Raw genomic sequence first — 17,705 nt, forward strand, 5'->3', positions numbered from 1 at the left:
GAGGTAGAGACGATAAACTCACCTCCTGGACAATCACTGGTACGTCTGATTAGCTGTCCCAAGTAAAGTATCTTCAAAAGCGAATTTAAGTGGGGCCATTCTACTACTCCGCTCAAACCATCGTATTACGCGACTCTCATCACACCACTTGGAACCATCGACACGGCTGGCTAGCCTATCTTCAAAGAAGCATCTTCGAGAGCGAATGGAAAGAAAATAAACTCTGTAGTTTTGTACTTCCTCGCCTGATCTTTACCAGGTCCACTTACTCATTAAATACTAATGGACGACATGGTATTCATTTGGAAAAATCTTCTTTGGTGCTCAGAGGTAGCAACACTAAAAAACAAAACCTCTAATTTGCTTTCTGTCAGGAGGATGCAAAGTGAGGACAGTCCAACCAGTAAGATACAGAGCTGACTGGTACACACACATTCCTGGCCCTGTTTGTTGAGCACTATCCATCTGGAAGTAAAACAAAGCACTAACTTGTTCCCCACACACCCAGCGAGAGAAAGCTTTTTCCAAGATGTCCAAACAGAGAAATGGAGCATAGGACACAGTTGCTATCTCCAGAGTTCTTTTCAATTTGCTTGCCACCTCTCGGCATTATTATTATTGCATAATGCATCATTCTGAATTATAGATGATACAAATGCCTAGTTAGCTTGGGGTTATAAGTGTATGCCGTTGCTGTCTCTAAGAGACAACTCTGATATTGTGACCTACGGCTCTAAAAAATAAGTGGATGTTTTCATGCCCCATAGTATTAAATGACATTCATATATATAGAGTATGTGACTTATATGATACATCTGACACATTTATTGATACAGTTAGCTGTTTTTCCTCAATTACAATCTTGTCTCATTGCTGCAACTCCCCAACAGGCTCGGGAGAAGTGAAGGTCGAGTCATGCATCCTCCGAAACGTGACCACTAAATCACTTTAACAGCCAAACGCAATCCATATTACTGTAGTAATACAGTGCTCTATTGTATTTTTCAAAACCAAACCTGTTGATATTGAAGGCTATGGAAAATCTACCTATCTTACTCATGTTTCTGCCTTCAGTTTGATTGTACTCACATTGTGCTTGGTGAGAGCTGATATGTTAGTTGTGATTGATTGGAGCCAATCTAGGCAGTCTTCAGCAGCGGGGCACGTGATAACTCCACTGCAAACCCCATCCACAGCTATGACTTGAAATGCATTTCTCCTATAGAAATCAGAATCACTATACATTCAAGAGAAATAAGTAACAGTCAAGCCAGCTTTGCAGCAAAACTGCCAGTGTCTGACTTCTTAATTTGAATAATCGCAAGGTATTTACAGGAGACAAGTCATCTTAACACAGAGTCACCAAAGTCCCTTACCAGGGGACCCCTCTCAAATAGCAGAGGCACCGGGGTCACTGAACCTTCAGCAGCAGTGACAGTGTGCCAGAAAATGGACCATGACTGCATTTTTACAACAAGTGGTCTCCGGTCCCCCTGCTACAGCACAGCACTCAGCTTACTGTACCTGCAGACGTCAGAGCCGGGGACGTGCTGTGACAGACGAGAGTGGAGGAGAGGAATAAGGCGCAGGTCCACCCATCTCTTCTCCCACCGGAGCCCAGGGGATGTGGGCCAAGATGAGCAGGACAGTGTGTCCTGCAGGAGTTTATACACACAGAGAATGGAACACCTCATCGTTTGGCACTTCATATAGTATCTCCCATGGCTTACTAAGATGTCAACAGCCCAGGCCTGTTCATGATTCATACGGGTAGATGTAGATGCAGCAGAGGCTGTATAAGTACAAGCCATTGTGGAACTACTGAATAATTGTTTTTTTCTTTTCTCTGGCCCAAGTGAAAGTGTGAGAAAGAGTTAGAGCACCCGGACTGTCACCGTCTGCCTGTGAATACCACTGTGGAATAACAGCCTACTGGCCATGTTTCAAGAATTGCAGAGAGAAGAGATATGGCTGAAAGTTATGTAGAAATGAGAATGTTGAACTGTACCGTGTTGTTAGGATGATAGTTCAGGTGTAAGCCACTGTCGCATAGAGGGGAGGACGTTCCACTGCTCTGGTCACTTGGAACACCTGGGAGTAGAATGACATTCAGAAGTTATTAAAAAAAGTCATATTATCGCTTCTTCAGCCTTGGTACAATATTCACTGGAACTTTTCTATCTAGCTCTATTTCAGGAAATAACAATATTCAAAACAACTTTTATTTCCAGCTCTATTTCCATAATATACCAAATAACAGTCCGACGATGCATGAATCATCATATAATCCATGTGTAGATGGAGAAGGTTCTTTCTCTAATCTTGTTCTCATTTCCTCTCATCACATCCTTGGTGAAAATAACACAATTTCAGCTCTGATATTTCTTTGGAAGTTTCTAAGATAGGCGTACATGTGCAGTCTTCACAGAGGGGCAGTTTCAGAAAAGCTGGCGTCTTCTTCAAGAAAGAAACAGTCAGAGTGACATCCTCTCCGGCATTTCGCAAAACCTGCACCTGGAAAGGGAAATGAGGAGAATTGTCAACACTGCCGTTGGACTTCTTAAAGTCTTAAACTCATTTCAAACACGTACTTGGATGACGGATGTAGTGCAAATTCCCTTCTTAGAACAAGTAGATTAGATATTGGTTGAAAACCTGGGAGATTTATGCAGCCTCGCGCATTTGGGAGGTTTGAAACATACAAACTGGGAAAAAGGTATAAAACAGATCTTAGGGGTCCCACAGATGAGGTCGAAAAAGTGAAACAAGATAAGGTGGCGTTCCAAGTGTTGCAGCTTGCAGTGAAATATGAGATATTAAGTTGGCAGCTTCTTACCACTTCCTCGTGGCGATAGCTTCGAACATTGATTCCATTTATCTAAAAACAAACAGTCTTGTGGTTAGTAACAATAATATCAGATCCATTAAACTGAGGATGTGCATAATATGCTTTTATTTTTAACATCATTGAAGTGTGTTTGAAAACGGGGTCCTTGATTCGTAGGACAGCAATCAAGTGCGTTTACATATCTGTAGTCCGTGCTCAAAAATAGCATTGCTGCAAAACGATGAAAGCTGACAGTGACAGTTGCAACGAAGATCTCTATTGCAAATGTACACTACGTTCTTCCTGGCCATGCCAACACATAGCTCAGTGCACTCGTATATCGCATAGTGATCCATCAGCGGAGTTTGAAGGGGTTAGAATTCAACCAGACCTGTAGTACAAACACTGAACGACACCAGGCGGAAGAAACTGTCACGATACTCATCATCATCGCTTACCTGGAGGATCCCATCTCCGATAAACAGCAACCCAGACAGTTCAGCTGCAGACAATACATTATATATTATGTTTGGGCGAAGAAATAATAATTGGTAAGGCATAATGAAATGGATACATAGAACTAAAAAAGACCTTACCTTTTTGCTCTTTTGATATTTTTGATATCACAACAGGGATTTTGTGTTCCGCGCCTCCCTAGGGGGGTGATTTACATAGTTATGTAGTTTGTTGCACAAACAAATAGAGGAAGAGAAAGAAACAGAGGAAAAAAGAGAGAAACTATTGTGTCTTCCCGCATAGGCTACTCCATTAGTCTACTGTTGATATGAATCAATTGTGGTTTTAAAAGATCAATTGCATTAGGTGAAAGTCATTTAAAAGATAGAATAGGGAGAAAACAACAAATCAATGGCAATCTAAATTACCTTAATGCTCAAGCCAAAACCTCCAATCGTTTGTCTTCTGATGGTTACAGTTCTCTCCTGCAAGGAATCAGATAGATTAAAGAGACCGTGTTTATTATGGCGATACTTAGAGTTTCATTTGACTTTACTTTAAGTTTTACCGTAGATGCAAATTAAAGAATAACAGAGCTGACTGATACACCGTATATATCGGGGCCGCAGGTAGCCTAGTGGTTTGAGCGTTGGACTTGTAACCGAAAGGTTGCAAGGTCGAATCCCTGAGCTGACAAGGTAAAAAATCTGTCGTTCTGCCCCTGGACAAGGCAGTTAAACCACTGTTCCTAGGCTGTCGTTGAAAATAAGAATTTGTTCTTACTTGAGTTGCCTCATTAAATAGGAAAGTAATAAAGGAAAGGTCCCTTTTAAATGGTGCTTGATATGAGACATGGGTGTTGTCTCCTGTTTCTGTGCATTCAGTACGTATCATTACACACTTAATGTAAGTACATCAACTTACTGTAAGGGCCAGAGCACGTTTGAGTACAACCAGGGTGTGTATGCTGGACCAATGAGGTTGAGACATGCTTAGGCATGGACCAATGAGGTTGAGTGTCTGGCTCTTGTTCTGTTTATTGTATAATCTCATCAGTCATGCTCACACCTCACTCTCATGGTTCCAAATATACAGTAATTCTCGCCTGACATGACGTTGTTCTTGTAATTGAAACACCCTTTAATTTGAATATTGATTTATGGTTTTACAATTGTTTTACAATTGACTGAAGTAGCTCTTCCATGCGCATATGGTCATTCACACCCTGTACCATTGTCAATATCTTTATATTGTTACCCCAGATATACTGTGTGTGTGTGTGTGTGTGTGTGTGTGTGTGTGTGTGTGTGTGTGTGTGTGTGTGTGTGTGTGTGTGTGTGTGTGTGTGTGTGTGTGTGTGTGTGTGTGTGTCACCATCTACAGAAGGTATGGGCAACTTTGATGAGGGTGGGGGCCACAAAAAAATCTGAACTCATGATGAGGGGCTGCAGAGGCTCACAGGTCAGCGTATCCACATTCATACCCACACATACAGTCAATGCCGGCCCTAGCCTTTTGGAGTGTCTGTAAAAGAGCCGTATGATGTCAATGCGTGGTATTTTATGTGACAGGCACGGCAGGTTACTTACACTCGAATAAAATGGTTCTCCTGACACGCAGATGACATCTTGCTCTTGAATTGTCAGAATGTCTTTAGCCAAGTGCAGTCGAATACTGAAAGGCTCCTCCTTACCATCTTGCAGCAGATAAACCCCAGTCTTCGTCTGCAAAGTAAATCAGTGGAAAAATAATTTCTCATTCTCCTATGTCCGAATGAACTGGCCATGAAATGAAATTAAAATGTCATCGAATTGGAAAGACATTGTAGAGACTTTTGGCAGAGTGACACGGAGAACGCCCTATGGACATTTTACAATGGGCTAGGAAAAGATCATCATTCATGATCAATTCAGGGAAACCTTTTTTGACCCACTAATGTTTTGCATACATCTTCCATATTATGTTGCAATTCCGTTAAAGGAAGACCAGATAAATATGGACTCACTGATTAAGGTTAGTTCTCAGTCAAATATGTGCTGAACTGGCAGGGTGAGATATTGGTGTTGAACTTTATCTTAGGCCTGGACATGTTTCAATGTATTCAGCTCCACTAATTAGTGTGAATTGCATAAATGTTTTATGCACTGTGCTATAACATTAATCTGAGCGAACTGTATTGTCGTTTAAGCCCTGAAAATTAAACCAGATAACTGCAATGATATGCCTCTTAATAACAGACAAAATAAAACATTCGTTACAATGGTCTAATTTAATATATCTCCAATGAAATCATTCAGAATCATTTTAATCTATGCATCTAAGATTCTAACATAACGCTCAGTCACCAGATATGCATTTCTCAGTGTTGCGCAAAAGAAATGGATGAGAGAAATCATCATCATATCCCGTGATCCATTTAAAACATGATAATCTGCATACATTTTGTATTCTGCATAGCCAATTCCCCACCAGCTATTTGGAACGCCTGTCCTGTCCTTGAGACTACGGTTAAGTCTAAATATCTAAATAAGAGAAGCACCTTCACCTGACATGATTACTAATGTAGAGCCAAGCGGGCCAATGTCACTGAGCATCCTTGACAACACACGCAGTGGTGTCACCGAAGGACACATTAGTCACCAGTTTGCATTCGTCACATTAGTCACTAGTATTTTTAGTCAGAAATGTCAGCTCGATTACAGGTAAGGCATCTCAAATAATGTTATTTACATGTACTGTATCTAACTCTGTGTAAAGAAATCATGGCAGCTCAACTGCCGGCATGGCAACTCATAGAATGACATTTACTTGTACTGTACACAACCTGGATGAGTATTATTGAGAGAGAGAGAGAGAGAGAGCTCCACCCTGCTACCACACTATTTCCTGTGACTGTGCCTCGAAACCAAATGTTTACCTGGCCCACCACTCTACCATGGACTTGAACAGCCTTTATGACCAGTTCCACCTATACAAGGCAGCATTGCCCACCTTCGCCTGGACCCTAAAGGACCCCCCCCCCCCCCCCCCCCCCCCCCGGACCTACACATAGAGGACCCAGGCCGAGAGGACCTACATTCAGACCACAACACCACCAGCCACATCCACACCCCCACCGCAACCAATCAACACCCCCCCAGGTCAACCATATCCACACACATTTAGGCCCCCTCAGATCAGACCTATGCCCCTCCTGCCCACCCAATGCACCCCATCTTGCCTATGCCGTTTTGTACCATCACTCATTCATATATCTTTATGTACATATTCTTTTTCCCTTTACACTTGTGTGTATAAGTTAGTAGTTGTGGAATTGTTAGGTTAGATTACTCGTTGGTTATTACTGATTGTCTGATTACTGATTATTACTGAAGCATTTCGCTACACTCGCATTAACATCTGCTAACCATGTGTATGCGACAAATAACATTTGATTTGATTTGACCCCACCCCCGCAAAGAGGACCTCAACAAGGGAGTCACACATACGCCCAAGCTAAAATCACACACGAAGTCACACACAAGCCCAAGCTAAAGTCTTTGAAAGCCAAGTTAATAAACAGATCACTGATCATTTCGAATCCCACGGTACCTTCTCTGCTGTGCAATCCGGTTTCCAAGCTGGTCATGGGTGCACCACAGCCACGCTCAAGGCACTAAACGATATCATAACTGCCATAGATAAAAGACAGTACTGTGCAACAGTCTTCATCGACCTGGCCAAGGCTTTCGACTCTGTCAATCACCGCATTATTATTGGCAGACTCAAGAGCCTTAGTTTCTCAAATGACTGCCTCGCCTGGTTCACCAACTACTTCGCAGACAGAGCTCAGTGTGTCAAATCGGAGGGCCTGTTGAATGGACCTCTGGCAGTCTACATGGGGTACCACAGGGTTCAATTTTCGGGCCTACTCTTTTCTCTGTATACATCAACGATGTCGCTCTTGCTGCGGGTGATTCCCTGATCCACCTCTACGCAGACGACGCCATTCTGTATACATCTGGCCCTTCTTTGGACACTGTGTTAACTAACCTCCAAACGAGCTTCAATGCCATACAACACTCCTTCCGTGGCCTCCAACTGCTCTTAAACACTAGCAAAACCAAATGTATGCTTTTCAACCGTTCGCTGCCCTCACCTGCCTGCCCAACTAGACTCACTACTCTGGACGGTTATGACCTAGAATACGTGGACAACTACAAATACCTAGGTGTCTGGCTAGACTGTAAACTCTCCTTCCAGACTCATATAAAACACCTCAATCCAAAATCAAATCTAGAATCGGCTTTCTATTTCACAACAAAGCCTCCTTCACTCACGCTGCCAAACTTACCCTAGTAAAACTGAGTATCTTACCAATCCTACCGACTTTGGCGATGTCATTTACAAAATAGCCTCCAACACTCTACTCAGCAAACTGGATGCAGTCTATCACAGTGCCATCTGTTTTGTCACCAAAGCCCCATATACCACCCACCACTGCGACCTGTATGCTCTAGTCGGCTGGCCCTCGCTACCTATTCGTTGCCAAACCCACTCGCTCCAGGTCATCTATAAGTCTATGCTAGGTAAAGCTCCGCCTTATCTCAGCTCACTGGTCACGATAACAAGACCCACCCATAGCACACGCTCCAGCAGGTATATCTCACTGGTCATCCCCAAAGCCATCACCTCCTTTGGCCGCCTTTCCATCCAGTTCTCTGCTGCCAGTGACCGGAACAAATTGCAAAAATCGCTGAAGCTGGAGACTTACATTTCCCTCACTAACTTTAAACATCAACTATCTGAGCAGCTAACTGATCGCTGCAGCTGTACATAGTCCATCTGTAAATAGCCCACCCAATCTACCTACAGTACCTCATCCCCATATTGTTTTTTATTTACTTTGCTGCTCTTTTGCACACCAGTATCACTACTTACACACAATCATCTGCTCATCTATCACTCCAGTGTTAATCTGCTAAATTGTAATTACTTTGCTACTATGGCCTATTTATTGCCTTACCTCCTCATGCCATTTGCACACACTGTATATAGACTTTATTTTTTTTCTATTGTGTTATTGACTGTACACTTGCTTATTCCATGTGTAACTCTATGTTGTTGTTTCTGTCACACTGCTTTGCTTTATCTTGGCCAGGTCGCAGTTGTAAATGAGAACTTGTTCTCAACTAGCTTACAACTAGCTTACCATATACTCTAACCACTTCTGGGAAAATTGGAAAACACTAAACAAACAACAACACAAAGAATGATCTATCCAAAATGGAGATGTATGGGTAAACCACTTCTCTAATCTTTTTGGCTCTATAACAAAGAACAAACAGCAAAAACATATACATGATCGAATACAAATCTTAGAATCAACTTTTAAAGACTACCAGAACCCACTGGACGATACATACCTTGACCTAAACATCAGCGCTAAAATGTAAGGTAAGCTTTGACTATGTACAGACTCAGTGAGCATTGCCTTGCTATTGAGAAAGGCCGCCGTAGGCAGACCTGGCTCTCAAGAGTAGACAGGCTATATGCACACTGCCCACAAAACAGGTGGAAACTGAGCTGCACTTCCTAACCGCCATCACAGCAGCAAGATTTCTGACCTCTTGTTGTGTTCCAAAGGTTAACACGTGTCAGCTGTTGAGTACACTGTCAAGTAAAAATACATAACACTAGTCACCATGGCAGACCAATTTGCTCCAATTATCTTTGCAAAATGCTGAGGGATTGAAAGCTATTCAACTCAAATTGTAGCTACCTCTTCATTTGAAGTCTTGAAATCCATGTGCTATGGCACAGTGAGGGAATCTGCCCTGGAAAAAGAAAGAAGAAAGGAAATTGAATTGGCTTCCTGAACAAAATACCTAGCAGTTAGTCAGGGACATGGTTCTTCTCATTTGTAGTAATAACACAGATTGACCAAGCTCTTCGTGATGGTGTATCCCTTTCCACTTAATATAAACACAAAACCCACCGGCATGGTCTGCCTATTTTCATTAATGTCATGTCATCCTTATAGGAATGAACAATTTGAATCCAGAGTAATAGATTTGCATTGCAATTTCACTTCTTTCTAGCAGACTCCTGTGCAGAACCCCATGGATTAATCATGGAGGAAACCAAAGACCATTAAATGTCTATGAATAATTCATAAGCTGAAGGTGAGAACCTAAGTATCTACAGATGTAAGATCTTAATTTGATTACCCTGTTGCAGGAGAATTGTCCATCAATGCAAGAAATGCTATGTATTTGAGGTTTAAAAAGTCTTCTGAAGTTTGTAATTTGACATTTCAGACTTGATTTCCCCTTAGGAACAATGTATCAACTGCCCCAAAAATGTCCATTCATTATAATCCACATAATAATTCACATTTCCTGCTGCTGCATGATTATGTTCCTGCTGTAGAAAACTGGCTCAAATTAAGGTCTTAATCTGTACCCTGATTAAGGTTTGAATATGGAATCCATTGCTCCTGACTGACTGTGTTACCATATCTGTTACTGTGTTACAGCAGGGCTAATAATTAAAACAGTGAGACACGCGACAACCAAAGCTGATGGACACATGTCTCTGCAGTAACCCAGTAGTACTGCAGTATTAAAACATGCTACAGCTGAAGCTGTTGAAGACAAGTCACAGATGAAGGCGTAGCACAGTTCTGTTCTTTAGTTGTAAAAGAGGTGGTTTGAGACGGAGCCATAAATAAATGGCTCTGGTTTGGGATGAGGATAAATATAAACATGTGCTTCCCTTGTCCTCAACTTTGTAATAAACAAACTGCTGTCCTTGAAAATGAATGAATTATACTAAAACAACATTGTGCTAGTGATTTTAGTATATATTCATGTCTCACCTCAGTAGAAAGGCCTCCGGCTCTTTGTCTGTAGAGGTCTAGCCATCAATCAGGCAGGTGAGCACTGATTCTACCTGTGGCAGAGGAGCTTCCCTGGGCATGGCTGTGGGGGGACTCAGGCTCTCACCTGGAGCTGGTGATGGAGCCTAGCCTATGGTGGGCTTGGTTTTGGACCACTCTGGGCACTGACTGGCCTGGTGTATGGGCTGTTGTTATGGCCAGGTTGTTGTGGCCAAGGTGCTGTCCCAATCCTTATGTTGGTTAGGGAGTGTGTCTGATGGCAGACTCAGGAGCAGTTCCACTCAGATCCAGACTCAAAGGACCACAAGAGCTGAGATTAGAAAAATACATAACATTTGAGTCAGTCTGCGAGGTAGTGGGAAACTAGACCATGAGGCTATAAAGGGCTTATCCCCCAAAAGTATATCACAGTAATAACCCATAGGGTTTGTGTTTTTTAATGCAAGCCTCTCAAACATAATCCAGGTAGAAGCAGGAATTCCCCAGGGTATCCGTTTCGGCGCCTCAATATTTACTAACGACATGCCACTGGCTTTGAGTAAGGCCAGTGTGTCTATCTATGACTCAACACTATACACGTCAGCTACTACAGCAACTGAAATGACTGAAACACTTAACAAAGAGTTGCAGTTAGTTTCGGAATAGGTAGCAAGGAATAAGTTAGACCTAAATATTTCCAAAAGTAAAAGCATTTTATTTGAGACAAATCATTCACTAAACGCTAAACCTCAACTACATCTTGTAATGAATAATGTGGAAATTGAGCAAGTTGAGGTGACTAAACTGCTTGGAATAACCCTGGATTGTAAACTATCATGGTCAAAACATATTGATACAACAGTAGCTAAAATGGGGAGAAGTCTGTCCATAATAAAGTGCTACTCTACCTTCTTAACAGCACTATCAACAAGGCAGGTACTACAGGCCCTGGTTTTGTTGCACCTAGACTACTGTTCAGTCGTGTGGTCAGGTGCCACAAAGAGGAACTTGGGGAAATTGCAGTTGCCTCAGAACAGGGCAGCATGGCCGGCCCTTAAAAGTACATGGAGAGCTAACATTAATGACATGCCTGTCAATCTCTCATGGCTCAAAGTGGAAGAGAGATTGACGTCCTCATTACTTGTTTTTGTAAGAGGTGTTGAATGGACACCCATGCAAACCCCACAAGACATGCCACCAGAGGTCTCTTCATAGTCGCCAAGTCCAGAACAGACTATGGGAGGCGCACAGTACTACATACCTGTAGATCCATAACTACATGGAACGCTGTTCCACATCAGGTAACTGATGCAAGCAGTAAAATCAGATTTTAAAAGCAGGTAAAAATACACCTTATGGAAGAGCGGGGATTGTGAAGTAACACAAACATAGGCACAGACACATGCATACAAACACATGATAACATATACACTATATACACACGTACACATGGATTTTGTGTTGTAGGTATGTGGTAGTGGAGTAGGGGCCTGAGGGAACACACTTAGTGTGTTGTGAATTCTGTAATGAATGTATTGTAATGTTTTTAAAATTGTATAACTGGATTAATTTTGCCGGACCCCAGGAAGAGTAGCTGCTGACTTGGCAACAGCTAATGGGGATCCAGAATAAATACAAATACAGATGATATTTCATATTTAGAGAAGCCCCCCAATCATGGCCCAAAAACACTTCACAGCACAAAAATACTGATGACGACAAATTCTCGGTGTGATCTAATGGTTTTGTATTCCAGACTTGTTTGACAAGCGCAGAGGTTGAATTTCAGAAAACAGTTTGCTACAAAGCGACCTGTGGGTCTAATATAAATACCTTGCAGCAACTAGATGGCAATTTTACATGAAGTAAAATTGTGGGACTTGCTTTGCCTGTTTAAAATGATTTTTGTAGTAGTTGAAGAAGTACATTTAAAAAAAAACTTAAAGCAGTTAAATATAGTCCAAGTTAAATGTAATGAAATAATTGGTCATATTACTTTGATATACTACTATATCAACCTTATTACTTTGGAGTGTGGGGCAGTTGGATCACACATTTCATCATAAATAACACCACTCGGACTACTACACTGTTATAGACTCTCCTACTGGAATACCACAGTATATGCATTGTCAAAGTTTTAAATAAATAAAATAGCTTTTCACAACATATTTGGACGACAGCGGGATGTTCATGAAGTCCTCTCTGGGCTTGAGGGGGATCCGTGGGAAGAAGGACCCACTGATCGGAAAGGTGGAACTACTTCCCTCGGAGCACCTCTGCCCCAAGGAGGGACACAGAAGTTAACTGAGCATAGCATACAGTGCAGACCCCTTGAGTGTTTCCACATTTTGTTACGTTACAGCCTTATTCTAAAATGGAATAAATGTTTTTTTCCCGTCATCAATCTACACACAATACCCCGTTTAGTTTTTCCATGTTTCAGTTTGTCCCTATCTTTTCAGGTTTTAGCAGTCAAAATCACCCTTTACACCATTTACACGTATACGGGTTGAAAATGGCAGATTTAGACACCGATAAAAGCCTAAATTGGAACGCAGAGGCTGTACAATAACATGCTATATGACTTCAGACCTTAGGCTCTGCGCTTCACAGCGCTAAACTATATGGAGTGTAACTTACAGTCAGTCGTTCTGAACTTGAGAAGTTGGCCCCATCCCTCCCATTAATTGGGCAACTTTTGCACATTTTTGTTGACCGAGTGAGGGAAATGCTGTAAATGAAAAGGACTCTATGTATTTTTATAGATGAGACGTTGAAGATTATTGAAAATACAACTTTGATGTCATACAAGCAAGCCAAACACCTGTGAGTCCAAATGTGCACTTCACATTTCCATATCATAAAGCTCACGTCATACACAGTGTCAGTGTTTATGATGACTATCTTTGGCGTCATACCCTGGGTTATTCTGAACAGAATGAGCATGTGAAGTGTGACTGTGAAGTGTCAACTGTGAAGAAAATTCACGGCAGCACATGCACCTGAATGCACTCATGACTCCTTTCTATGCACACCAAAATGATGATCTGTTTCCCTGAATTGCATCGCATTTTATAACTTAGCTTGTCATGTTGGCAATAGAGCTAGCAACATGCATGCCCCTCCGAACTGAGGATCTGTGTTTTTCAGCCATCTATTTCCTGTGTTTGAGGTGTGCAAAATCCAATTGTCACTTAAATCTCCCTGGATTGATTGCTTTCATTTCACTCCTGCAACTCTTTCATACTCTTTCTTGTTACTGTCGTTTTTTTCTGTTCATGTTTTCACCACAGAAATGTTTGTAAATACCTGTCAAACACACCTCGGCAATGGCTGAAAAGGGCTCAATGGGATACTGTATATTGTCTTTTCGTTAAAGCTATAAGAACGTTAACGCTTAGTCTGGGATTCAACCAATGTTCCCTCAAATTTATTTTAGACACAGCAAATTTCAGGTCTTGTGAACAGAAACTTGAACATTGTCACGACTTCCGCCGAAGTCGGTCCCTCTCCTTGTTCGGGCGGCGTTCGGCTGTCGACGTCACCGGCCTTCTAGCCATCGCCGATCCACTTTTCATTTTCCATTTGTTTTGTCTTTGTCTTACACACCTGGTTTCAATTCCCCAATTACCTGTTCATTATTTAACCCTCTGTTCCCCCATGTTTGTTTGTTTGAGTGATTGTTTCTATGTAGGATGGTCCGTTATTGTGGGCTCTGTTTTTGTATTGCATTTATATTATGTTGAGTAAAATATGTTTATTTACTCATATCTGCTGTCCAGCTACACATAGACCTCCTGACAAACATTGTGATAATTCTGTGCAACTTCCAGCTCACATAAACAGTTTTAGACTGTAGCCAATAGGCTATTGTGTCTATTTGAGCATAATGTAGGCCTATCAGAATGGCCTACCAACAAAGCCAATGGAGCAAATCCCATAACATTTTCACATGGAAATAGCTTTTGATTTTTAATGATATAGTCTACAGTAGCCTACATATGTGGTGTTGTAGATTTATTTGATCAAATTAATAAGTTAGCTGTCTACCTTTGATAAGCAGCAAGCTAGCTATAGCTAGCTGGTGGCTTGCTAGCTAGTTAGCTCCCATGCCAAAGTGTTTCTAAACTAATATCTGACTAACTCGGAAATATGAAGCTATTTCAGAATGAAAGTTAACTGGCTAGCGTATCATGCTTTGTGACATTATGTTAGCTAGCTATGCACTAGTTCTTTCGTGAGCTGGCTACTCATTCTAAATAGTACAATCTAATCTGTCAAAAACAGTGGCAGCATGTGCAGCAGTGGTCATTTGGTTTTTGACATGAAAAGTAAAATAGGTGGTAAAGTAAAGCAAATGAGATGGCTCCGACAGAGAGGGCTACCTCACTTCCAGTCCTTAGGAAACTTTGCAATGTACACTACCGTTCAAAATTTTGGCGTCACTTAGAAATGTCCTTGTTTTTGAAAGAAAAGCACATTTTTTGTCAATTGAAATAACATCAAATTGATCAGAAATACAGTGGAGACATTGTTAATGGTGTAAATGACTATTGTAGCTGGAAACGGCAGACTTTTTATGGAATAACTACATATCTGCCTAGAATGCCAGCATCCCGGAATCGACTCTTCACTGTCGATGTTGAGACTGGTGTTTTGCGGGTACTATTTAATGAAGCTGGCAGTTGAGGACTTGTGAGGTGTCTGTTTCTCAAACTAGACACTCTAGTGTACTTGTCCTCTTGCTCAGTTGTGCACCGGGGCCGCCCACTCCTTTTTCTATTCTGGTTAGAGACAGTTTGCGCTGTTCTGTGAAGGGAGTGGTACACATCGTTGTACGAGATCTTCAGTTTCTTGGAAATTTCATGGAATAGCTTTAATTTCTCAGAACAAGAATAGACTGACGAGTTTCAGAAGAGAGTTCTTTGTTTCTGGTCATTTTGAGCCTGTAATCGAACCCACAAATGCTGATGCTCCAGATACTCAACCAGTCTAAAGAAGGCCAGTTTCATTGCTTCTTTCAGAACAGCAGTTTTCAGCTGTGCTAACATAATTGCAAAAGGGTTTTCTAATTATCAATTATTATCCTTTTAAAATGATAAACTTGGATTAGCTAACACAACATGCCATTGGAACACAGGAGTGATGGTTGCTGATAATGGGCCTCTGTAAGCCTATGTAGATATTCCATAAAATAACAGACATTTCCAGCTACAATAGTCATTTACAACATTAAGAATGTCTAAACTGTATTTCGGATCAATTTGATGTTATTTTAATGGACAAAAAATGTGCTTTTCTTTCAAAAACAAGGACATTTCTAAGTGACCCCAAACTTTTGAACGGTAGTGTATATATTCTTATTCCATTCATTTATTTCGATTTGTTTGTATTAGGTAGTTGTTGTGGAATTGTTAGATTACATGTTAGATATTGCTGCACTGTCGCTACACTCGCAATAACATCTGCTAACCGTGTGTATGTGACCCCTACAATTTGATTTGATGTGTATTTATGCTGTTGTTCAAATGCACAGATCAGTTTATATATCTTCTCAAAGAAACCATGGGTAGTTCAATAACTTGACATCATATTTCTGTTATGCTGCTTTGTTGACAACTCCAACCACCTCGCGCCCCGGGTATTCAGCCAATCAGGGGTCGCTGTTGGTTGTGTTCTAAACAAAACAACTACAAGTGTGCTTGCTCTAGTTCCTCAATGGCACAGCTAGAAGAGCTCAAAAAAGCACCTTGTAGTTGAAGACTCTTTTTTGAGTCATAAAAGTGCATTGAAATTACTTAGGAACTGTGCACACTTTGGAGACAACAGTTAGTCCTCTCAATCTTTTTTTGTCTTACGTTGCAACTACAGCATATTTTCCAGGAATATTCTTATCATGTCACTGAATGTATCCAGAGTATATTCAGATTTTGTTATCAACAAATGCAGCGAAAAGTACAATAAACGTAAAATGCACATAAAATACATAGTGTAATGTTTGGATTCAGTCTTGTGTCACAGTGAAGTGTTGTGTCCTCACTTTGGTCTAATCAATTTCCAATCATCTCCAAACTGTTCCCTTTCAATTGCTACCATGGTTATGCATATGTTTTTAACATTTCTTCTGTAAGAAACATTTTCATTTAGCACTAAAACATACAGCCCACTACAAGTGTAAATGGTTAAACCACATCAGGAGACCACTCTTGAGGTCTGTGAAAAATAGAAGACATGTGGATTTATGGTGTAGTTACTCTTTAATGCAAGTGTGCACCAGCAAGAGAGCATTGTTTGGTTAGCAATGTTTCTGTAGCGCTCATGTGGTTGCAGAGTTCGCAAAACAAATGGCCACTGGATTGATGCAAATAATCATATCATTCTGCCAGGTTGGCATAGCTTACATTTTTTGGGGGGGAAGCCTTTGAATCTCTACCAGAAGGTCACCATTAGCATAATCGCTAACAGCTACACAAAGTGTAGACATACGCACCAACTACACTCACACACACAGGGGCATTCCTGTGCTGTTTCAAGAAAAATGAAGGAAAATAGATACAACTGTCTTATGATTAACATGGGCAAACTAATTTAGTTGATTTCCTTTCCTTTTTGGCATATTTCTGAATTCGGTTGAACATTTTCACACGTACCAACACACCCGGTGTGATCATTCTACAGTGGTCCCTGTAGTGGACGATCAAACCAGTGTGATTAGAACACGTATTTAGGACATCCAGTTTCGAATGACACAACAGCCAGCACTTGAGCTGGCCACACTGTTTTATCAGAAACATGTTGCACAAACACAGTCCTTACAAAGTTATGTCCAGAATGTGAGCAGTTTATTTTTGGATGCAATGTTCAGACATTCACAAAAGTAGCGACAGTATAACACAATCATCCAATGCGGAAAAATGTAGGCTATATTTGTCCTAGCGCTAACTGAGGAAGGATCGACAAAACACAAGCGGTCATATTTTTATAACTGACAGAAACAACAATATTAATTAGCTAGTAGCAATTACTATTTAAAATTAATCACATCAGGGGTAAGCTCATCATTGATCGAAATAATTGAGTAAAACATTTTCTAGAAATCAAAAATGTAATCCAACGATGGGTAGTTTGTGCGCACCGCCATGCTTGTTTTTTTTCTCTCGCATCAACCAAAGACAATAAGAGGAGATTAGAAGAGTTTGGTCTGTTTATAGAATGCGTGTTGAAGGGGGGGTGTCGTATACGATCATCCACTTCCCTTCATTCACTTCCGAAAGTTTCCCCGAAAGATGAGTGAACCATTCATTCACCTCATTATAACATTTTTGGTCTGGCAGATTACGTGACACCCAGAATGCATTGTCAACAAACATGGCGCCACACATAGCTGGCAAATAGCTTAACTCATTGTAATCAGTACAACCTTCAAAAAAGTATTTTAAATCTATAATCTATAATGTAGTTATTTTGTTAGATACTTTTCCCTATTAGCTGAAATATGTTTTTCAAAGCCATTTTAGCGGTCCGAACCGTCAAAATGGCAGTTGTTTCAAAACGTTAGGA

The 17,705-nt window shown here is 41.0% G+C and overlaps 1 protein-coding gene across 1 annotated transcript in view; it reads right to left on the minus strand.

Annotated features, from left to right (window-relative positions):
- The window catches only part of LOC110508596 (gamma-1-syntrophin), a 56,799-nt gene that overhangs the window by 17,078 nt on the left and 22,016 nt on the right, over window positions 1–17,705 (minus strand). The window contains 11 exon segments of the mRNA XM_021589231.3: window positions 1,090–1,219; window positions 1,525–1,655; window positions 2,009–2,091; window positions 2,412–2,514; window positions 2,837–2,878; window positions 3,286–3,329; window positions 3,424–3,481; window positions 3,712–3,768; window positions 4,873–5,007; window positions 9,045–9,099; window positions 10,143–10,473. Of these exon segments, the coding sequence (XP_021444906.2) occupies window positions 1,090–1,219; window positions 1,525–1,655; window positions 2,009–2,091; window positions 2,412–2,514; window positions 2,837–2,878; window positions 3,286–3,329; window positions 3,424–3,481; window positions 3,712–3,768; window positions 4,873–5,007; window positions 9,045–9,071 (810 nt within the window). The 5' untranslated portion in view covers window positions 9,072–9,099; window positions 10,143–10,473.

Source organism: Oncorhynchus mykiss, chromosome 28, assembly GCF_057628025.1.
Source record: "Oncorhynchus mykiss isolate SJ-2025 chromosome 28, ASM5762802v1, whole genome shotgun sequence".
NCBI lineage: Eukaryota > Metazoa > Chordata > Actinopteri > Salmoniformes > Salmonidae > Oncorhynchus > Oncorhynchus mykiss.